This window comes from Oncorhynchus masou, chromosome 27 (assembly GCF_036934945.1).
Source record: "Oncorhynchus masou masou isolate Uvic2021 chromosome 27, UVic_Omas_1.1, whole genome shotgun sequence".
Taxonomy (NCBI): domain Eukaryota; kingdom Metazoa; phylum Chordata; class Actinopteri; order Salmoniformes; family Salmonidae; genus Oncorhynchus; species Oncorhynchus masou.
Window position 1 is genome coordinate 45724652 of NC_088238.1, and position 24528 is coordinate 45749179.

Below are 24528 nucleotides of genomic sequence, written 5' to 3' on the forward strand. Positions count from 1 at the left end.
TGTCAACACAATGTGACTTGATGCTTTAAAACTAATTTTGACACATAATGTAATGAACACGAGGGGAGACAGAGAGCTGGATTCAAGCGCAGGGCGCAGCAGGTGTTTATTGCAAAGGACCACAGGAGGAGGCAGGTAGCTGGGTCCAGGGGCAGGCAGAAGGTCATACACAGGGGGTCAAAAAGGGCAACAGTACAGGCAGGGAAAAGGCTAGTAACGTAGTCCGGGAGATCAGGCAATAGGTAGGTAACGGGAAATCAAAAAAAAGTACAGGCAGGGAATAGGCAAAAGGCGTCATTAGTGATGGGGTGCAAAGACCTGAACTAAATAGTGTGTGATAATGACCTCCAGGTGTGTGAACAGGTGATTAGAATTCAGGTGATTAGGATCTGGAGAGTGAGCTGAGTTAAGGGGATCTAGGTGTTTGAGAGTGTGAGCTGGAACGTGGGGTGGAAAGTGAGCTGCGTTCAGGGGATTTATGTGTTTGAGGGTGTGAGTTGGAAGCAGACATACTACTACATAGTAGTAGGGCTGTCCTATTGTTTATTGTAAAGGTACAAAAACAGACAATGAAACTTGCTAGAAAACTACAAATTAGATTACACCTATTGAGGCTCATTGTTTATCATGTATCGTGTACTAATCTATAAAATAATCAAAACTTATGTGTGTAATAAATTAAACATATTAAATTATAGCATTATGTAGCAACTCAAAATGACAGCAAGCCGTCCGGGCCTATAGCAGTAGACGTTAAAAGACCCTACTAAAGCTGTTTGACTGGCCTAACCAATGGAGTTTTTACAACCACAAAGCGAGAGAGAAAGGGAAAGAGAGAGGGAGAGAAAGAGGGAGAGAGAAAGGGAAAGAGAGAGGGAGAGAAAGAGGGCGAGAGAAAGAGAGAGAGAGGAATAGAAGGGAGAAAGAGACACATCTGACTGAGCCACTTTACCATGTTTTCTAACTGTGTGTCTACATTTTGCCGAGAGACAATTTGGGGGTCGGGGGAGGGGTGGTAAAAGTTGTGTTTGGGGGGGGGGAGTTCTGGTGTGGCGATAGTGGGGAGGGTGGTCTGGTGGGCAGGTGGGTGAAGTCGAGGGGGCCCAGATCAAGACCGATTAGAGTTTTTATTGGAAGGGTGGTTGTAGTGGGGGATGAAAAGAAAGAAAGCGGGGGAGAGAGAGAGAGAGAGAGAGAGAGAGAGAGAGAGAGAGAGGGGAGAGGCAGGAATAGGGAGGGAGAGGGAGGGGTTGGGGGCCAGGGGGAGAGAAAGGGATGATTACTCAAGCCTGACTGGCTGCTCTGTAGGGACAGTTGGCCACACACACACACACACACACACACACACACACACACACACACACACACACACACACACACACACACACACACACACACACACACACACACACACACACACACACACACACACACACACACACACACCTCATTGACATAGAATATGGAAGAGAGAGTTCAAAGTGCTACTCTCAAATCAGAATTCTTTAACCCACATCTGAGGCCTCTCTCTCCTTCCCTGAGCTCTGGGCCTTAGAAGATGCTTCTGCACATGCCTTGGCTTAGACTAGAATTAATTGGCATTAATCACTGTTGAAACTTCTCTTCTTCCCCCTCTTTTTTCAGTTTGATTTTTTACCCTCCCTCAGTTTTTCCTCTTTCCCTTCTCTCTGTCCTTCCATTTATCCTCCTTCTTTCTGCTAGCTAAGCTCAATTCTCCCCCTCTCTCTCTCTAATAAGTTCCAGATGTGGTTATTGCATTCCTTTAGTCAGTGGAAAGGAGAGGAGAAAAAAGGAGAGGGGGAGGGGTCAGAAGAAGAAGCACATGAATTAAAAGAGCACATGATGAAGTAAGAGTACAGCCACCCTGTACACACACACACAGACCTGCAACCACATACATACACACACACACACACACACACACACACACACACACACACACACACACACACACACACACACACACACACACACACACACACACACACACACACACACACACACACACACACACACACACACACACACACACGAGATGGGATTCACTGCTGTCGTTGGGCTGTGTTTTTCTCCCTCAAAAGTTTTGGGACATTCCCCCTCCCCCTCTTCGCCCACTGTCCCCTTCTCCTCCACCATCCTTCCCTCCATCCCCTATCCCTCTATTCCACCCTCCTCCCCCTGTAGGAATGTGGCCGCCGGGTGATGATGTCATTTGATTTCTCGCTCTCGGAGTTTCTCCTCGAGAAAGGGAGATTTGTGTCGCTCCATCCGTCTCTCTCTCTCTCTCTCTCTCTCTCTCTCTCTCTCTCTCTCTCTCTCTCTCTCTCTCTCTCTCTCTCTCTCTACGATAACAACATTACAGCTAGCCATCTAACTAATAAGCCTACAGTTATGTGCCTGGTCCACACTGCTAGCCATACAGCCATTTAGCCCGCAGTAAAAATGGGAACATATTTAGTTAATGGTTCAACTGTTGTTGTTTTTATTACCCTAATCGTTTAAAAAAAATGTTGGTTGGAAGGATACATGCAGCTCATTCACATCAATTCCATAGGAGAGAGTTGTGTAAGTTGAGCCCTTTTTATTGTACATTCAGCATTACTCCGTCAAGGGAAACACAGTATTCTTTCTAACAAAGACATCTACATATATTTCAGGATGTTGTGTTGTCCCTGTAAATAATCAGTATTCACGTGAACATTACAGGTTTGAAAATATAGCTTGTCCCAAAAAGAAAGTGGTCTCTTGGTACGTTGAGCCGACGGGGCAGGGTAAATGAAGCGGCCGACGATTTGTTTTCCTGTACTGAATGAAATATTACCACCACCTTTTTAAAACCATGTTTATCTTTACTTCCCAAACACAGTTCAAAACAGTCACAGTCGCTTATTTGGAAATCACTCTGGTGAATTAGCGATTCATAACGATATTGATTTTGCTAGCTAATTCAGAGTACGAAACAAAATATCCCTTGACCGAGGACCTATGTTACCACAAAACTCCACTTTGATAATTCTGTATAGCGTAGCCCTTGATCAGGGTTCGAAGCGGCCTGACATTGTTAGTCCGTGGTGGTCACCCATGGTTACCCTTCAAGTATTCTTTGTCGTTCATTTGCATGCTCATTTCAGAAAGGACGGACTGGGTTATCTTGAAGAGAGGAGTTGTGAAAAGCCCAGCATATTCATGTCGTCTCATAACGTGTCAGACACTTTGACCAGGAATTATCATATCACCCTGCACTGCTCCAAGGGGTTGTCATGGCCACTGTGTGTCTATCATTGTGTCAGTGGTCCTCACTGGCTGTAGCCATGGTAACGATGTCTGTAAAGGTGGTTCAATACAAGTAAAGCACTTGAGATGTGAAATATGGGAGATTAGCCCGAGAGAAGAGGGACAAAGAGAAAACGACACATACACACAGAGCGACAAACGGACAGACAGAGAGAGAGAGAGAGAGAGAGAGAGAGAGAGCGTAGAAATTATTCTCTTCCCTTCATTTCCAAATAAATATGTTTCTATAGCAACCCTTTTACCAGGGGCTTTAATGATAGAGGGAGTGAGAAATAAAGAGCGGGAACAAGGAAAATAAATAAGAGAGGAGAGGTGGAGAGGTGGAGAGGTAGACAGAACATGTAAAGAGATAGAGGTGGAGCAATGGGAGGGAGGGCATGATTATTTCTGAGTATGTGCCACGGACAGACAAAGGAAAGGAAGGAATGGAACCGGGGGGTACATGGTGACAAAGGGACACGGAATAGAGGGAAGGAACCGGGGGTACATGGTGACAAAGGGACAGGGAATAGAGGGAAGGAACCGGGGGTACATGGTGACAAAGGGACAGGGAAATAGAGGGAAGGAACAGGGGGTACATGGTGACAAAGAGAAAACCGGGGTACATGGAGAAAGTGAGGGAAGGAACAGGGGGTACATGGTGACAAAGAGAAAGAGAAGGGAAGGAACCGGGGACATGGTGACAAAGAGAAAGGGAAGAGAGGGTGAACAACATGGTGACAAAGAGGAAGAGAGGGAATGAACCGGGGTACATGGTGACAAAGAGAAAGAGAAAGAGAGGGAATGAACCGGGGTACATGGTGACAAAGAGAAAGAGGAAGAGAGGGAATGAACCGGGGTACATGGTGACAAAGAGAAAGAGGAAGAGAGGGAATGAACCGGGGGTACATGGTGACAAAGAGAGAAAGAGAGGGAATGAACCGGGGTACATGGTGACAAAGAGAAAGAGAGGGAATGAACCGGGGTACATGGTGACAAAGGGAAAGAGAGGGAAAGAAGAGAGGGGGTACATGGTGACAAAGAGAAAGAGGAAGAGAGGAATGAACCGGGGGTACATGGTGACAAAGAGAAAGAGAAAGAGAGGGAATGAACCGGGGTACATGGTGACAAAGAGAAAGGGAAAGAGGGAATGAACCGGGGTACATGGTGACAAAGACAAAGGACAGTGGGAAGGAACCGGGGGTAAATGGTGACAAAGGGAAGGGGAACCGGGGTACATGGTGACAAAGAGAAAGAGAAAGAGAGGGAATGAACCGGGGGTACATGGTGACAAAGAGAAAGAGAAAGAGAGGGAAGGAACAGGGGGTACATGGTGACAAAGAGAAAGAGAAAAGAGGGAATGAACCGGGGATGGTGACAAAAAAGAAAGAGGGAGAGGGAATGAACAGGGGGTACATGGTGACAAAGAGAAAAGAGGGAATGAAGGGACATGGTGACAAAGAGAAAGGGGGAACCGGGGGTACATGGTGACAAAGAGAAAGAGAAAGAGAGGGAATGAACAGGGGGTACATGGTGACAAAGAGAAAGAGAAAGAGAGGGAATGAACCGGGGGTACATGGTGACAAAGAGAAAGAGAAAGAGAGGGAATGAACCGGGGGTACATGGTGACAAAAGAAAGAAAGAGAGGGAATGAACCAGGGGTACATGGTGACAAAGAGAAAGAGAAGAGAGGGAATAAACCGGGGGTACATGGTGACAAAGAGAAAGAGAGGGAATGAACCAGGGGTACATGGTGACAAAGAGAAAGAGAGGGAATGAACCGGGGGTACATGGTGACAAAGAGAAAGAGAGGGAAGGAACCGGGGTACATGGTGACAAAGAGAAAGAGAGGGAAGGAACGGGGGTACATGGTGACAAAGAGAAAGAGAGTGGGAAGGAACCGGGGTACATGGTGACAAAGAGAAAGAGAGGGAAGGAACCGGGGGTTGCATGGTGACAAAGAGAAAGAGAGGGAAGGAACCGGGGTTACATGGTGACAAAGAGAAAGAAGAGTGGGAATGAACCGGGGTACATGGTGACAAAGAGAAAGAGGAAGAGAGGGAAGGAACCGGGGTACATGGTGACAAAGAGAAAGAGAGGGAAGGAACCGGGGTACATGGTGACAAAGAGGGAATGGTGACAAAGAGAAAGAAGGGAAGGAACCGGGGTACATGGTGACAAAGAGAAAGAGAAAGAGAGGGAAGGAACCGGGGTACATGGTGACAAGGAGAGAGAGAAAGAGAGGGAAGGAACCAGGGGTACATGGTGACAAAGAGAAAGAGAGGGAAGGAACCGGGGGTACATGGTGACAAAGAGAAAGAGAGGGAATGAACCGGGGTTACATGGTGACAAAGAGAAAGAGAGGGAAGGAACCGGGGGTACATGGTGACAAAGAGAAAGAGAGGGAATGAACCGGGGGTACATGGTGACAAAGAGAAAGAGAGGGAAGGAACCGGGGGTACATGGTGACAAAGAGAAAGAGAGGGAAGGAACCGGGGTACATGGTGACAAAGAGAAAGAGAAAGAGAGGGAAGGAACCGGGGGTACATGGTGACAAAGAGAAAGAGAAGAAGGGAACCGGGGTACATGGTGACAAAGTGAAAGAGAGGGAAGGAACCGGGGGTACATGGTGACAAAGAGAAAGAGAGAAGAATGAACCGGGGTACATGGTGACAAAGAGAAAGAGAGGGAAGGAACCGGGGTACATGGTGACAAAGAGAGGGAATGAACCGGGGTACATGGTGACAAAGAGGAAGAGAGGGAAGGAACCGGGGGTACATGGTGACAAAGAGAAAGAGAGGGAATGAACCGGGGTACATGGTGACAAAGAGAAAGAGAGGGAAGGAACCGGGGTACATGGTGACAAAAAGAAAGAGAGGGAATGAACCGGGGTACATGGTGGACAAAGAGAAAAGAGGGAATGAACCGGGGTACATGGTGACAAAGAGAAAGAGAGGGAAGGAACCGGGGTACATGGTGACAAAGAGAAAGAGAAAGAGAGGGGAACCGGGGGTACATGGTGACCGGGGGTACATGGTGACAAAGAGAAAGAGAGGGAGGGAATGAACCAGGGGTACATGGTGACAAAGAGAAAGAGAGGGAAGGAACCGGGGTACATGGTGACAAAGAGAAGGGAGAGGGAAGGAACCGGGGGTACATGGTGACAAAGAGAAAGAGAAAGAGAGGGACGGAACCGGGGGTACATGGTGACAAAGAGAAAGAGAGGGAGGAACCGGGTTACATGGTGACAAAGAGAAAGAGGAACCGGGGGTACATGGTGACAAAGAGAAAGAGAGGGAAGGAACCGGGGTACATGGTGACAAAGAGAAAGAGAGGGAAGGAACCGGGGTACATGGTGACAAAGAAAAGAGGAAAGAGGGATGAAAGGGGTACATGGTGACAAAGAGAAAGAGGAAGAAGGAACCGGGGTTACATGGTGACAAAGAGAAAGAGGGAAGGAACCGGGGTACATGGTGACAAAGAGAAAGAGAGGGAAGGAACCGGGGTTACATGTGGACAAAGGGACAGGGAAAGAGAGACGGACGGAACCGGGGTTACATGGTGACAAAGAGAAAGAGAGGGAAGGAACCGGGGTACATGGTGACAAAGAGAAAGAGAAAGAGAGGGAAGGAACCGGGGGTACATGGTGACAAAGAGAAAGAGAAAGAGAGGGAAGGAACCGGGGGTACATGGTGACAAAGAGAAAGAGAGGGAAGGAACCGGGGTACATGGTGACAAAGAGACAGGGAAAGAGAGGGAAGGAACCGGGGTACATGGTGACAAAGAGAAAGAGAGGGAAGGAACCGGGGGTACATGGTGACAAAGAGAAAGAGGAAAGAGAAGAACCGGGGACGTGACAAAGACAAAGAGAAAGAGAGGGAATTACATGGTGACAAAGAGAAAGAGAGGGAAGGAACCGGGGTACATGGTGACAAAGAGAAAGAGAAAGAGAGGGAAGGAACCGGGGTACATGGTGACAAAGAGAAAGAGAAAGAGAGGGAAGGAACCGGGGTACATGGTGACAAAGAGAAAAGAGACCGGGGGAAGACAAAGGGGGGTACATGGTGACAAAGGAAAGAGAGGGAAGGAACCGGGGTACATGGTGACAAAGGGACAGGGAAAGAGAGACGGAAGGAACCGGGGTTACATGGTGACAAAGAGGAAGAGAGGGACGGAACCGGGGTTACATGGTGACAAAGAGAAAGAGAGGGAAGGAACCGGGGTTACATGTGGACAAAGGGACAGGGAAAGAGAGACGGAAGGAACCGGGGTTACATGGTGACAAAGAGAAAGAGACGGAAGGAACCGGGGTTACATGGTGACAAAGAGAAAGAGGAAGAGATGGAAGGAACCGGGGTTACATGTGGACAAAGGGACAGGGAAAGAGAGAGGGAAGGAACCGGGGTTACATAGTGACAAAGGGACAGGGAAAGAGAGGGAAGGAACCGGGGGTACATGGTGACAAAGGGACAGGGAAAGAGAGGGAAGGAACCGGGGGTACATGGTGACAAAGGGACAGGGAAAGAGAGGGGTCTAGGAGTATTGTCAAGGGGAGGATAGAGAGGGAAGATGACAGAGGAGGGGAAAAATGTGCACAATGCACCAGACAAAGAAAGGAGTCTCCCCTCTTTCTCATTCTCCTTGTCTTCCCCTGTTCCTTCTCCACCTCTAGCCAGTCACCTTCATTTGTTGACTGACATGATGGCAACATGCTCCCTTTTTCTCTCCCTCTACCTTTATGCCATGTAACAGTATTGCCATGGTGAGGTAGGTTATACCCAGTCTAGTCTACCATACCGCCATGCGGTTATTGTCAGTTAGACTCAGGTGGTGTCGGGCAGCAACAGTGGCACTCCTGACTTTGTCATTGTGCCCTTACACGTAAACCGATCCTCATCATCATCCTCATCGTCATCACAGTTTTGTCATCCGTCCATCTCCTTGTTTTGCCATTTCGGTATTTCAGATATTTAAGTATCACCAACTGCCGTCCACACATAGGAAACAGAGACGACATGCCGTATTGAATGGATAAGATAGTAAAAGTGAATATGGATGATATGGTCTGAAAGGGAATAGAGAGAGTGAGAAAGAGACAGCGGTGCGCTGGACAATTAACTGGATAGGTGGAGGGAGGATGAGGTCATGATTAACGTTTTGCAGAAAATGGTTGTATCAGAAACAAGGGAGGTTTTTCGACAGACACACACACACACACCCTCATGCATGCATGCACACACACACACACCCTCATGCATGCACACACACATACACAAAAACACTTTTTTGGGGGGCAGTTACTTTAGACGTCGGCTGTTGCCATGGTGACGGAAGTCTGTGATCCAACGACAGAACAGGATTGGCTAAACTGGAGAGAGGAAGAGGGGCAGAGGGACTGAGAGGGAGAGAGGGACTGGGAGGGAGAGCGGGACTGGGGGGGAGAGAGGGACTGAGGGGGAGAGCGGGACTGAGAGGGAGAGCAGGACTGAGAGTGAGAGAGGGACTGAGAGGGAGAGCGGGACTGAGAAGGAGAGCGGGACTGAGAGGGAGAGTGGGACTGAGAGGGAGAGAGGGACTGAGAGGGAGAGCGGGACTGAGAGGGAGAGCGGGACTGAGAGGGAGAGCAGGACTGAGAGTGAGAGGGACTGAGAGGGAGAGCGGGACTGAGAGGGAGAGCGGGACTGAGAGGGAGAGCAGGACTGAGAGTGAGAGAGGGACTGAGAGGGAGAGCGGGACTGAGAGGGAGAGCGGGACTGAGAGGGAGAGAGGGACTGAGAGGGAGAGAGGGACTGAGAGGGAGAGAGGGACTGAGAGGGAGAGTGGGACTGAGAGGGAGAGCGGGACTGAGAGGGAGAGCGGGACTGAGAGGGAGAGTGGGACTGAGAGGGAGAGCGGGACTGAGAGGGAGAGCGGGACTGGGAGGAGAGTGGGACTGGGAGGGAGAGAGGGACTGAGAGGGAGAGAGGGACTGAGAGGGAGAGCGGGACTGAGAGGGAGAGCGGGACTGAGAGGGAGAGAGGGACTGAGAGGGAGAGTGGGACTGAGAGGAGAGCGGGACTGAGAGGGAGAGCGGGACTGAGAGGGAGAGTGGGACTGAGAGGGAGAGCGGGACTGGGAGGAGAGAGGGACTGAGAGGGAGAGTGGGACTGAGAGGGAGAGCGGGACTGGGAGGGAGAGCGGGACTGAGAGGGAGAGCGGGACTGGGAGGGAGAGCGGGACTGAGAGGGAGAGCGGGACTGAGAGGGAGAGCGGGACTGGGAGGGAGAGCGGGACTGAGAGGGAGAGCGGGACTGAGAGGGAGAGCAGGACTGAGAGTGAGAGAGGGACTGAGAGGGAGAGCGGGACTGAGAGGGAGAGAGGGAGGAATACAGGGATAGATAGGCAGATAGAGATCATTAGATTGATTGACAGATCCATACAAATGTGATTTTATCAAACGTTATTGCTTGAACAGGATTAATAGCATGCAGTCAATTCATTCAGGCACATCAGACAAAGCCCTGACGTCATGGCATCATGTTGTAGCCTTTTGGTTGCTTGGGAGACAGGAAAACTTTGAATTCAAAAATGGATTTTTAGGTTGATCGCGTACGCGTGGGGAGATAGGTAGGGGCAGAGCATCCTATCTAAGAATTAAAGGCGCATGTATTCTGTCTTGATGGCGTTCTTATTAGCACGGGGGCTGGGATTAAGCCTATTGTGATAGAAGACAAAGCACCACATTTCACACAGAGCGAAAGCAAATCTGTAGCATGTTATGTTGTTGTTAAGATTATGGGATTGTGAGACACAGAAGGTGTTAATTGTAGGTCTCCGTGACTGTGTGGTCAGGCTTTGGTGTGTCAAATGTGGCTATGTTGACAACAGGGCTTGCTTTACCTCAGTGTCTGTGTGGATAAGAGTTTGGTGACCGCGATGTCTCTATCCTGCCACATCATCACCAGCCAATGTGGTCAATGTTTGGTTTGACCGTGTGTGTGTTGATGGGTGTGTCCTATTTCTATGTGGTCACCGGTCAGGGTTTGACTGTGTGTGTGTGTGTGTGTGTGTCTGGGAAGACATGGTGTAGGATGTTGTCATATGTCTGTGTGGCAAAGGTTTAGTCATGTATGTATGTGCGTGTGTGTGTGTGTGTGTGTGTGTGTGTGTGTGTGTGTGTGTGTGTGTGTGTGTGTGTGTGTGTGTGTGTGTGTGTGTGTGTGTGTGTGTGTGTGTGTGTGTGTGTGTGTGCGTGTACGGTCAGGGTACTTTGTGACCATGTCTTTGTGCGGTCAGGGTACTCGGAGTCTCTCGATGGCATCTGGGGATCACTGACTCAAGGAAATCAGGACACTCTAAATTTGTCACTGCAGCATAACCCACATAATAAAAGAATACATGAGCTTCCTCTCTCTCTCTCTCTCTCTCTCTCTCTTCTGTCTTTTCTTTCTTCCCATCTCTCTCTCTACTCTCTTTGTATAGCTTTTTCACGTGTTCTCTCCTGCTCAGACACTCACATATTGAAGAATGATATGAGCAAGTAATATGGAAATACACAGAGAAGAGAGCTACAAAAAGACCATACAGATTTGGGCGAGGATCTGTATTTTTTTGTGTACCCCTAATGTAAGCAATACCTGGGAAGCTGCTGAGTGCTCTCCTTGTCAAGCTATTGAAATAGCCTGACATCCCCGTTGTCTCAGTGTGTAGTCTGCATTCCCACTGTGGATCTTGTTTGTGGTTTTAAATGACCGTGAAGAGAATACCTTGTCCAGTGGTGTTTTAGGTAGCGGGAGTGATGCCTTGCCTGCTCTGATGCTGTTTAGTCCTTAGTTGTTGTTGGAGCATAGCATTACGGCCTCATCTCAGTGGTCAGAGGAGGCTAACAGATTAGATAGCGTATCTAGCGAGCTACGTTGATTTAATCTGACTGGGTAGGAGTCCTAATTTAGAAGTTTTCGTGGTCATCGCACAGCTTATATTTGGACTAATGGTGGATCACGTTGATATTGTCACTTTGGGAGCGGTCTTTTCTTTAACGTGGTGTGCCACAAGTCTCAATTCTAGGACCACTGATTTTTTCTATTTTCTGTGATTGACTTGTAGTAGGCCTATGCTAGATCTACAAATGCAGATAATATCTATCTACATGATGTTTTACTCTCTCTTTGGAAAAATGTACGTTCTGTTTCTGTCTGAAGGCTTTTTTTATTTTTATTGACTGGGACATTATTTACACATGGCTGTGTTTTTCATGATATCAGGCATATTGTAGGCTACCTCCTTAAATCACACAAATTCAATCATGTTGGGGAGGTTATAGTAAAAAAGAGCGATATGGAGGGAGTTAGAGAGAGAGACTTTGGGTCATGGGGGGGGGGTGAGCAGGCATATGCCAGTTGTTAAGAAAGTGAGAGAGATGGGGACCTACAGAGGAACGCTGGAGGGTTCAGAGAGAGAGAGAGGGAGGAGAAGTAAGAGAGAGAGGGAACGGGGAGAGAGAGAGAGAGAGAGAGAGAGAGAGAGAAATAGCCAAGCTAGAGGGCTGATATTTAATATGATAAATGGGTTGTGACAGCGTGGCTCTAAACCCCCTCCAACCACTAGAGAAGGAGGACGACCACGGAAATAGAAAACAATATGGCCTGGCCTACCGAGTGGCGCAGCATACTAATAAGCACTGCATCGCAGACCCAGGTTCACTATAGACCCAGGTTCGATCCCAGGTTGTGTCACAACCGGCCATGCCCACGAGTCCCATAGGGCGGCGCACAATTGGCCCACCGTTAGGTGAGGGTTTGGCCGGGAGGGGCTTTACTTGGCTCATCGTGAATCCTTGTGGCGGGCCGGGCACCTTCAGGCTCACTTCGGTTGTCAGTTGAACAGTTTCCTCCGACACATTGGGTTAAGTGGGCAGGTGTTTAAGAGCGCGGTTTGGCGGGTCATGTTTCGGGTGACGCATGACTCAACCTTCGCCTCTCCCGAGCCCGTTGGGGAGTTGCAGTGATGAGACAAGATCATAATTGGATTGCATTTGGATATCACAAAATTGGGGAGAAAAAGGGGGTCAAATACAAAAAAATGTAATTAAATTGAAAGCAGTATGGGAAAAGAACATATACAATGTGTGTATACAGTACATTCAGAGAGAGAGAGAGAGAGAGAGAGAGAGAGGGGAGAGAAACAACACCAAAAAGTGAGACAGAAGTGGGACCTTGATTGTCATTATTTCATTGTTTATGAGGAAAGCGGTATGAAGAAATGACATGTACAACATATGTATACATTTATAACAACTATCCACGTTCAGAGAGAGAGAGAGAGAGAGAAACAGCACAAATAAATGGGAGAAATGCGACTTTGATTGCCATTCTTTCATTGTTTACGAGGACATGTAGCAACAACATTATAGTGCAGACAAGAGAAAGAAAACAACACAACCAACTTGGATTCTCTCATCGTTTAACGGCCTTCGTCTTGATGAGCGCCGTATTTACTGTGTGTTGTGTACTGTGGAACAAAACCTTTTTCATATTGGACAAGCAGTCACAACACTTCATCAGATGAATACGGCACGGTTTTATACTGCAGAAAGAACTGTGGTGGCTCTCATCCGAGAGCTGGAACAGCCCTGTAGAGTAGAGACAATGACATGTACTGTAGTTAGACGCGAGATAGAGAGAGAGATGGAAGAGAAGAGAACGAGAGAGAGAGAGATAGATAGAAAGAGAGGTTTAAGAAAAGGGAAGCTCTCTTCTCCTCCCTTCTCCTCTCTTTCCCCTCTCGTCTCCTCTCTTCTCCTCCCTTCTCCTCTCTTCTCCTCTCTTTCCCCTCTTTTCTCCTCCCTTCCCCTCTCTTCACCTCCCTTCTCATCTCTTCTCCTCTCTTCTCCTCCCTTGTCCTCTCTTCTCCTCTCTTTCCTCCTGACTCAGCTCAAGTCTCACAACCTCTCTCTCTCTCCCTTCATTGTTCAATTATTTTTCTCACTTTTCCTTCAATCCCTTTCCATCTTTCTTTATCTTAATGCACTCCCTCTACATCTCCAACTTGTTATCTCTGTCTTCTGTTGAAGGAGAAAGAGAGACAATATCAAACACACCATCTGAAATTGTAGATCATTGTAGATTAAGAAGAATTTAGCTTGTAGGCTGTCTCATATTACCACAAAAACTCCAATGAGTGAAATGCTCCTCTTTGGCTTCTACAATTTATATATTAATTCTCAGTTTGTGTATAATGACGCTGTATGTATATACTGTAACAACAACACAGCTGTGTATGTAACATTAACACATGATGTTTGTAACCATGTTTATGCACTCTTCTCTTTTTTCTCTCTCTCTTCCTCCCTCTCTCTCTCTCTCTCTCTCTCTCGCTCTCTCTCTCTCTCTCTCTCTCCCCATCTCTCTCCCTCTCTCTGCCTCTCTCTCCCCCTCCCTCCTTCTCCTACCCCAGTGTGGACAGCGCGTTTCTCCCAGGAGCCAGCGGACCAGTCGGTTGTGCGGGGCCAGAGGGTGATTCTGTCCTGTGTTGTGTTTAACTACTCCGGCATTGTGCAGTGGACCAAGGATGGACTGGCCCTGGGCATCGGAGAGGACCTCAGGGGTGAGACTAGTACAACTCTAACACCTCCCATGTCAAAACAACACCGAAACCCAACACCGAAACCCAGTCTAGTTGCCTTCCTGAAAAAGCCTCTATTTTTGTCTCTCTGTGTCTGTCTCTCTTTGTCTGTCTCCCTGTGTCTGTCTCTCTGTGTCTGTCGCTCTGTGTCTGTTCCCTGTGTCTGTCTCTCTGTGTCTGTCTCTCTGTGTCTGTCTCTCTGTGTTTGTCTCTCTGTGTTTGTCTCTCTGTGTATGTCTCTGTGTCTGTCTCTTTGAGTCTATTTCACTGTGTCCGTCTCTCTGTGTCTGTTTCTCTGTCTGTCTCTTTGTGTCTGTCTCTCTGTGTTTTCCTCTCTGTGTCTGTCTCTCTGTGTCTGTGTCTTTCAGTCTCTCTATGTCTTTCAATATCAGGCTCTCAATTCAATTCCAAGGGCTTTATTTGCATCAGAAACATATGTACAGTGTTGTAACGATGTGCAAATAGTTCAAATACAAAAGGGAAAATAAATAAATATAAATATGGGTTGTATTTACAATGGTGTTTGTTCTTCACTGGTTGCCCTTTTCTTGTGGCAACAGGTCACAAATATTGCTGCTGTGATGGCACACTGTGGTATTTCACCAAATATATATGGGAGTTTATCAAAAGTGGATTTGTTTTTGAATTCTTTATGGGTCTGTGCAATCTGAGGGAAACATGTGTCTCTAATATGGTCATACATTTGGCAGGAGGTTAGAAAGTGCAGCTCAGTTTCCACCTCATTTTGTGGGCAGTGTGCACATAGCCTGTTTTCTCTTGAGAGCCAGGTCTGCCTATGGTGGCCTTTCTCAATAGCAAGGCTATGCTCACTGAGTCTGTACATTGTCTAAGCTTTCCTTAATTTTGGGACAGTCACGGTGGTCAGGTATTCGGACACTGTGTACTCTCTGTTTAGGGCCAAATAGCATTCCAGTTTGCTCAGTTTTTTTGGTTAATTCTTTCCGATGTGTCAAGTAATTATCTTTTTGTTTTCTGGTGATTTGGTTGGGTCTAATCGTATTGCTGTCCTGGGGCTCTGTGGGGTCTGTTTGTGTTTGTGAACAGAGCCCCAGGACCAGCTTGCTTAGGGTTCATCTCTTAGGTTTATCTCTATGTATAGTAGGTGATGACTTTGTTATGGAAGGTTTTGGAATCTCTTCCTTTTTGGTGGTTGTAGAATTTAATGACTCTTTTCTGGATTTTGATAATTAGCGGGTGTCGACCTAATTCTGCTCTGCATGCATTCTTTGATGTGCACAGAGGATGTTTTTGCAGAATTCTGCATGCTGATTTAAAATGTTGTGTTTGTCCCATTTTGTGGATTCTTGGCTGGTGAGCGGACCCCAGACCTCACAACCATACAGGGCAATGGGTTCTATAACTGATTCAAGTATTTCTTGCCAGATCCTAATTGGGATGTCAAATTTTATGTTCCTTTTGATGGCAAAGAAGGCCCTTCTTGCCTTGTCTCTCAGATCGTTCACAGCTTTGTGGAATTACCTGTGGTGCTGATGTTTAGGCCGAGGTATGTATAGTTTTTTGTGTGCTCTCGGGCAACAGTGTCTAGATGGAATTTGTATTTGTGGTCCTGGCGCTCTCTCTATCTATCCATCTCTCTCTTTACCTATATATCTGTATTATACACATTAACTACTCATGGTGTGATTTTGGTAACGTACAGGAACTCAAGTCCTTTTGTTCACATAACCTAGAACTACCTCACAATCAAATGTCAACCCCATTACCTCCCTAGAGAATTATCTTTGGTTAGCGTCACAGCCGTGTATATTCCACCTCAAGACGATACCCCGATGGCTCTCAGGGAACTACACCGGACCTTGTGCAAATTGGAAACGGCCAATATGAGGATGTATTTATTATAGCTTGGGACTAAAGCAAATCTAAGGAAAACACTACCGAAGTTCTATCAACACATCGCCTGCAGTACTCACACTTCAAAAACTCTCAACCATTGTTACTCTCCCTTCCGAGATAGCTACAAGGCCCTCCCCCACCCTTCCTTCGGCAAATCAGAGCACGACTCCATTTTTGCTTCTCCCTTCCTATAAGCAGAAACTCAAACAGGAAGTGTCCATGCTAAGGTCTATTCAGCGACTGTTTTGATCACACGGACTGGGATATGTTTCGGGTTGCCTCTGAGAATAACATTGATGTATGCACTGACACAGTGACTGAGTTCAACAGGAAGTGTATAGGGGATGTTGTTCCCACTGTGACGATTAAAACCTATCCAAACCCCAAAATGTGGATAGATGGCAGCATTCGTTCAAAACTGAAAGCGCAAACCACCACATTTAACCACGGCAAGGTGACTGGGAATGTGATCGAATACAAACAGCCTAGTTATATCCTCTGTAAAGCAATCAAACAGGCAAGACATCAGTACAGAGACAGAGTCATTCAAAGGCTCAGTCAAGAGACGTACAGTATGTGGCAGGGACTCCAGACAATCACTGATTATAAAGGGAAAACCAGCCACGTCCCGGACACAGAAGTCTGGCTTCTGGACAAGCTTAACATCTTCTTCGCCCGCTTTGAGGATATTACAGTGCCGCCAACAAGGGCCTCTCCCAAAGGCTGTGAGCTCTCATTCTCCGACGTGAGTCAGACATTTAAGCGTGTTAACCCTCGCAATGCTGCCGGCCAGGACTGCATCTCTAGCCGCGTACTCAGAGCATGCGCAGACCAGCTGGCTGGAGTGTTTACGGATGTATTCAATCTCTCCCTAACCCAGTCCGCTGTCCCCATCTTGCTTCAAGATGTCCACCATTGTCCCTGTACTCAAGAAAGCAAAGGTAACTGAATTAAATGACTATCGCCCCGTAGCACTCACTTCTGTCATGAAGAACTTTGAGAGACTAGTTAAGGATCATATCACCTCCACCTTACTCGACATCCTAGACCCACTTCGATATGTATACCGCCCCAATAGATCCACAGATGATGCAGTAGCCATCACACTGCACACTGCCCAATCCCATCTGGACAAGACGAATACCTATGTAAGAACGCTGTTCATTGACTACAGCTCAGCCTTCAACACCATAATAACCTCCTGGCTCCCCAGTGGGTGGACCTGGCTCCCAAGCGGGTGGGCCTTTGCCCTCCCAGGCCCACCCATGGCTGCGTCCCTGCCCAGTCATGTGAAATCGAATGAATTTATTTTAATTGACTGATTTTCTTAAATGAACTGTAACTCAGTAAAATTGCTGAAATTGTTGCATGTTGCATTTATATTTTGTTCAGTATATATATACTGTATATTTATAATCCGGACCCCGACATCGCTTGCCTTAATATTTCTATATTTTCTAATTCCATTTAGATTTGACTTTTAGATTCGTGCACATTGTTGTGAATGTGATACTACTGCACTGTTAGAGCTAGGAACACGAGTATTTCACAAGCACATCTGCTAAATATGTGTATGCGACCAATAACATTTGATTTTATTTCATATTCTCTCTCTCCGACTTGTACAATAAAGGCTTGTTATTCTATCTTTCATGCCACACTTCTGCCCTCTTTCCTCTCTCTTTCTTTGCATCCTTCACTCCCTGCTTGATTGCCTGTTCCTCCCTCTCTCTCCCCTCTCTCTCTCCTCTCTCTCTCTCCCTCTCTCTCCCTCTCTCCCTCCCTCTCTCCCTCTCTCCCTCTCTCTCCCTCTCTCTCCCTCTCCCTCTCTCTCCTCTGTTCATGCTCAACCCCTCTATCTCTCCCCCCTCTGCCGCTCTCTTCCTCTCCTTCACACTCTCCTCTCTCTTTGCCTCTGCTCTCTCTCAAACCCTCTCTCATTCTTTCTCTCCCTCACTCCTTTCCTCTGCTGCTTTCTCCCCTCGTCCTGTTCGTCTGTCCCCTCACCATTCCCCCCCTCTCTCTCTCTCTCTCTCTCTCTCTCTCTCTCTCTCTCTCTCTCTCTCTCTCTCTCTCTGTCTCTTTTAATCACATTGTTACTGTAATGGTTCAGTGCTTCAAGCCAAAGCTTTTAAATAGAAACATGTGAATGAACACTGGTTCCCTTATACACACGCTCCCTCTCCCTGCCTCTCTCCCTCGCTCTCTCTCGCCCTCTCCCTGCCTCTCTCGCCCTCTCCCTGCCTCTCTCGCCCTCACCCTGCCTCTCTCCCTCGCTCCTCTCTCGCTCGCTCTCTCCCTGCTTCGCTCCCTCGCTCCTTCTCCATTTGAGTCATTTAGCAGACCTTCTTACCCTTGCTCTCTCTCCCTCTCCCTTTATCTCTCCCTTTCATACGCTTTCGCTCGTTTGACATTTCACATGCTAATACACCCATAGACAACGCACAGACACACATGCAATGCCACGTACAAGGACACACAAGGTTAGGGAGGGCAAGCTAATTTGAAGCCTACAGTACATGCTACAGTGACAGAGAGATTCAGATGGAATTTATGTATAGGAGAGAGGACATGAAATCTGCGCCAGCATTTCTGTCCGTTTGGAGTCCTCTAAAATGTCATTGTCATAAAGGCATGCATTTCTTCCCTGGCTGGAGAAAGAGAGCATGGCTGCCATCTGCTGGGGAGAATGTATGGCACCACTGGAACTGTGAAAGACAGCGAGAGAGAGCGCGTGAGAAAGAGAGAGCGACAGACAGAGAGAGATGTAAATATGTGCATGGTTGTGTGCATTTGCATTAGGGATTATGCACAGGTGTTTTTGGTTAGCTATTATTACATCCAATACATTCCAAATGAGCATTTCCCTCCCATTTATCATTCAACCAGCCTCCACTGGTTGTCCCTACATGTCTGACTCTCTCCCTCCCCCCCCAGCCTGGCCGAGGTACCGTGTGATGCGGGTGCAGGAGCTGGGCCAGTATAACCTGGAGATTATCTCAGCTGAGCTGTCTGATGACTCCCTGTACGAGTGTCAGGCCCCAGACGCTGCGCTACGTTCTAGAAGAGCCAAACTCACTGTCCTCAGTAAGATACAGCAAATGTGTGTGTGTATGTACCTCCCGTATGCGTGTGTGTGTGTGTGTGTGTGTGTGTGTGTGTGTGTGTGTGTGTGTGTGTGTGTGTGTGTGTGTGTGTGCGTGTGCGTGCATGCGCGCGTAACCCCCCTGCCCGGTGTCCAGTCCCTCCAGATGACCCAGTGATCGACGGAGCCCCTGAGGTGCTGTTGAATGCAGGCGACCACTATAACCTGAGTTGTGTGTCCCGTGGGGCCAAGCCCCCTGCCATGATAGAGTGGCAAAAAGACGGGCTCCCCGTAGACGGAGCAGTCAGCACCACCGTGAGTCAATTAAAAATGCATCTACACATACATGCACCTTGTATTACAACACACACAAAGACAGACACACACTCAATCATGTTTCACCTATACTCTTTCTCATCCTTCTATTGGCTGTCTTGTCTTCCTTCTTCTTCTCTCTTCTCTCTTCTCCCTCCATCAGGAGGTGCTCCCAGACAGGAAGAGGGTGACGACCCACAGCTTCCTGCCCATCCACCCAGTGGACACAGACACAGGGAGGAACTACAGCTGTGTGGCCAGCAACCTGGCTATCCCCACTGGGAAGCACACCACCGTCACCCTCAACGTACACCGTAAGTCACCCTCAACGTACACCGCAGCGACTTGTTCACAACCATCCCTTTAGCTTGACATATATTCACTATTTACTGTACGACTGAATATCTGAGCTTATTTAAGGACAACAGTGTCTAGTGACAACCAGGAAGTACACTTAGATCACTGCCAAGGAACCTTGATGGGGTTCTCTCTTTTTCCATTGGCTCTCTCTGCTCCCCACCACTCCCTCCTTCTCTTTATAATTTGCTTATTCGCTGATGTGTCGGAGTGACTTAGAGATTCCCTGCCCTCTTCCCCAGACCCCCCCATGGTGACCCTGTCCATCGAGCCCCGCTCCGTCTTAGAGGGGGACAGAGTCACCTTCACCTGCGCCGCCTCTGCCAACCCTCCTATCATGGGATACATGTATGTACTGTACACCTCCGTCGACTTCTATAGATCTGTTGATCTTTCTGTCTATCTAAATGTCCACCTGTCTCTCTAGCCGTGCATGAATCTATCTGGATCGTTGTGTTTATCTGGGTTTCATGTTCTTTTAGTGTTTGGCCAATGCGGGAATCAAACCCACAGCTCTGGCAGTGCATGTTTATTCATACATTCATGTGTGTTCTTTCTCAGGTGGGCTAAGGGTGGAGTGGTCCTGCAGGGGGCCAGAGAGAGTGTGTTCACCACCAAGGCGGACCACTCCTTCTTCACGGAGCCTGTGTCCTGCTCAGTGTTCAACGCCGTGGGCAAAACCAACGTCAGCATCCTGGTCGATGTACATTGTGAGTCTCTGAACCGCCATGGCTGGCAAATACTCTGTCAGGGGTGAAAGTAATGTGGTGCGGACCGGTACGGTACGGCGTCCCGGTAAAATAAATAGTGGGGGTATGCCGTATCGGTAACATTTCAAGGAAACTGTAGGCTATTACACCATTTGTTATCTTTAGGCTACCGCATGTCAGAGGCATGAAAAATGAGCGAATGGACTTGAAAACGAGTGGTATAGCCTACGCTCCTAAATGCGATGTGGTTCGACGAGAACACTGACGTTTTGCCAAGGCAGAGATGAATGGCCGACACCGAGACGGTGGGCGGACAGCAGTGGATGCATCAATTCTGGATTAATGACAATTGCCAAAATGTCATTTCTCTTTGTGGTGTTTTACGTTAAAAAAAAGATGTCTCTTTCCATTCAGCCACTGTTTGAAGACTGGAAATATGTTGCGAGTGGGTGAACTTGCGCAGGTAGACTAGTAAAGGAGCCCACTAAAGGAGCCCACTAAAGGAGCCCTTTGAAGTGATCGTTTGACAATCAGATGAAAACATCCTGACTGGTTGTGTTTATGCCACAACAAAAGCTAATACATTTTGAAAGTTACATGACAAACCTTTACGACTCGGCACACAGAGATCCTGTTGAATTAATAGTGATTCTATATGTATTTCCATGATTAAGCGCGTGCACACACAGGATGTCCTTACCGTTAAGAAATCTACTTTCACCCCTGACTCAATCTCAATTTCCCCTTATACTGTACCCCTATCTCCTAAACCTAATCATCTATACCCTCTCTCTCTTGATCTCTCACTTTCTCCCTGTAGCAAGTCGGTTTTGTATTGTATTTGAATTTGTTATCTTAGCCGACTTGGTTAAGTAAAGGCGAATGTTCTCTCTCTCTCTTTCCAGTTGGTCCTATCCTGGTAGTGGAGCCTAGGCCAGTGACCGTGGACATAGACTCTGATGTCACTCTGAACTGCAAATGGGCTGGCAACCCTCCTCTCACCCTCACCTGGACGAAGAAGGGCTCCAACATGGTGAGAACCAGCTCGCTCTCTAACTCCTCCGCTCTCCTCCTTTTTATCCCCAATTTTGTGATATTAAATTGCGATCTTGTCTCATCGCTGCAACTCTCCAACGGGCTTGGGAGACGCGCAAAGTCGAGTCACGCGTCCCCCCGAAACAAGACCCTCCAAACCGTGCTCCTAACACCTGCCCGCTTAACCCAGAAGCCAGCCGTAACAATGTGTCGGAGAACACACTGTTCAACTGCTGATTGAGGTCAGCCTGCAGGTGCCCGGCCCCCCACAAGGAGTCGCTAGAGCACGATGAGCCAAGTAAACCCCCCGCCACACTATGGGACTCGCGGTCATGCAGTGCCTTGGGCCGCTGCGCCACTCAGGAGGCCCCACTTTCCACCTTTCTTTTGCTGTAACTGTATCTTCTCTTGCTGTCTGTATCTTTATCGTCTCCCTCTCTTCTATCCTTTGTCTCTCTATTATTTATGTTCTGTTCTGCTCTGTTCATCTCTCTCTCTCTCTTGGCTTTTTCCTGATTCCCCCGCTTCTCTCCTCCATCTGTCTCTCTCTCTCACTTCTTCACTTTTCTGTCTCTATTTTATTCTATTTTTCAGTCCTTCAGTGTCCATTTCTCTCTCCCATCCTAATCTCTTTCTGTCTTTTTATAGTCCCCCTCTCTATTTTATCCCGTCCTTCTTCACCTCTGCCTGTTTTTCGCGCAGGTTGACATTTATTGTCATGAATCTTGCCTTGGAGGCAAAACTGAGCAATGTCCGCAAGATGGGCCAGCTGCAAAGTAAAACATGTCTATATCGTAAAATTCATGGGGGGAAAATGCGCTTTTTGGTTTTGCTTTAAAGTTAAGGTTAGGCTAGCCTCGTCCCGAAACAGGCTTCCCTGGGGAAGTTCCATGGAGGAAATCAGCTAACGCGTCGGTGTCCGGTGTAAATCAGTGACGCCACGCAACACGCCATACCAATCAAATGCCTTGTTTGGGCAGAGCGCCAAAGGTGCCCCCCAGATTAGTGCCGTAGGGGCAACAGTGCGTGAGGGCAAAACATTTAAACAAACAAAGCATTTTAGAATGTTCGCAGCACTCTGGTTTTCACAGCATTTCAATGTTATTTTGAGATGAGCTAAAGCTGCAGCAAAAGGGGAGAAATTGTCGACAACACTGACCATATCCATGTTTTTAATTTTGAAGTTTCTGAAGTGATATGTGTCTCTAAAGGCTAGCATAAAGGGACAGGACGTAGCTAGCCACAATGAGGTTCGTTTTTTTGGAAAAGTCAGCTGACCTTGTAAGCTACCAAGATATAACTAACTTCTCTGACGATTATAAAGCCAGCAAAATGTTCATAAAAACAGCATATTGTTGACCTAAAAGGTTAGCCCAGTCGCTAGCTTATGCAGGGTCAGTGATACATAGAGCCACCATGTACTGTCTATCCATGGGGGAAAACTGCAATCAATTTGCAAGCAACATTGCTAAAATGAAAGAAATAAAAGAACATCCTACTGTAGGTCTATGTTGGTGATGCCTGCCATGTGATAAGCTGCCAAGTGGATTCACATAGCTGATATACTGAAAGAGTGACAATCAAATAAAACAGATTGGAGAGCTTTCGACTAGACAAAAAGGAAATGTTCATTTGAGTATACAACACAGAAACAGAGACACATTAGAGAAAGAACCCCTCTTTACTGCAGGATTTTGATAATATGATGAACCTTTTATTGCAGTGGGCTAAATCAGGGTCACACAGAGGGATGATTCTTGGTAGTCTTAAACTAATCTACATTGAAACAAAAGTATACACCTCACATACATGGTTATGGGCTTTTAAAAAAGGAGACACCTGTATCATGTCAGATATAGAGTTGAAGTGTATTCAATTTTGAGTTTGCATACCAATATTCCACTTGAGATACTGTACATCACAGAAGACTGAAATGTAACAAAACTGTTTGACAATAATTGTGAAATTATTTAAAATATTAATATCATTCCACTCATGAGGTCAAAGAGGACACTTTTGGTAATTGACTGCAGGAAAGGGCAACTTAACATTGACACTAGTTCATTTAGAAAATGTTGTTTAACAATTTAAACGAGTTTAAACACTTCACGTCAAAGAATCAACACTTCAACATGTACAAATAAGATAACTCGTATGTAAAGATTAGGCACCTTAGTCTAAACAACAATAGATAATTGAGTAGTAACAAGTATTTTATAATTACTAAAGCATCAGTTCAGGTGAACACAAAAAACACTATACCAGCTATGGATACCTTGCTCCACTGATCCTTGATCTACTGGGTGAGCAGACTTCTATTCCAGCCCAGAATCAGGTGGGTTATTGCTGGGCTGTAACAGAACCCTGCTCACCAAGCAGAACTCCAGCAGGGTTGGCCTGCTCCAATTGTAATAGGTTTATACATTGTGTGTGATGTTTAACTGTATTTTAGGATACAACATTTTCCAACATATGTAATACCCCATAACAAAGCAAAAACAGGTTTTTAGACATTTTTGCAAAAATTCATAAACAGAAATACCTTATTTACATAATTATTCAGACCCTTTGCTGTGAGATTGACATTTAACTCAGGTACATCCTGTTTCCATTGATCATCCTTGAGATGTTTCTACAACTTGACTGGAGTCCACCTGTGGTAAATTCAATTGATTGGACATGATTTGGAAAAGCACACACCCGTCTATATAATGTCCCAGTTGACAGTGCACTTCAGAGCAAAGACCAAGCAATGAGGTCAAAGGAATTGTCCATAGAGCTCCAAGAAAGGATTGTGTTGAGTCACAGATGTGAGAAAGGGTACCAAAAAATGTCTACACATTGAAGGTCCCCAAGAATACAGTGGCCTCCATCATTCTTAAATGTAAGAAGTTTGAAACCACAAAGACTCTTCCTAGAGCTGGCCGCAGAGCCAAACATGAACCCGATGGTCACTCTGACACAGCTCTAGAGTTCCTCTGTGGAGATGGGAGTACCTTCCAGAAGGACAACCATCTCTGCAGCACTTTATGGTAGAGTGGCCAGACAGAAGCCACTCATTAGTAAAATGCACATGACAGCCTGCTTGGAGTTTGCCAAAAGGCACCTGAAGGACACCAGACCATGAGAAACAAGATTCTCTGGTCTGATGAAACCTAGGTTGAACTCTTTGGCCTGAATGCCAAGCGTCACGTCTGGAGGAAACCTGGCACCATCCCTACGGTGAAGCATGGTGGTGGCAGCATCATGCTGTGG

At 47.0% G+C, this 24528-nt stretch overlaps 1 protein-coding gene across 1 annotated transcript in view; it reads left to right on the forward strand.

The window, feature by feature from the left end:
* LOC135516290 (kin of IRRE-like protein 1) overlaps window positions 1–24528 on the forward strand; it is a 38073-nt gene that overhangs the window by 2822 nt on the left and 10723 nt on the right. Inside the window, exons 2-8 of the mRNA XM_064940458.1 lie at window positions 13729–13878; window positions 18709–18858; window positions 19014–19171; window positions 19335–19485; window positions 19771–19876; window positions 20090–20238; window positions 21144–21271. Coding sequence (XP_064796530.1) covers window positions 13729–13878; window positions 18709–18858; window positions 19014–19171; window positions 19335–19485; window positions 19771–19876; window positions 20090–20238; window positions 21144–21271 — 992 coding nt within the window. The remainder of the gene's footprint in view (window positions 1–13728; window positions 13879–18708; window positions 18859–19013; window positions 19172–19334; window positions 19486–19770; window positions 19877–20089; window positions 20239–21143; window positions 21272–24528) is intronic.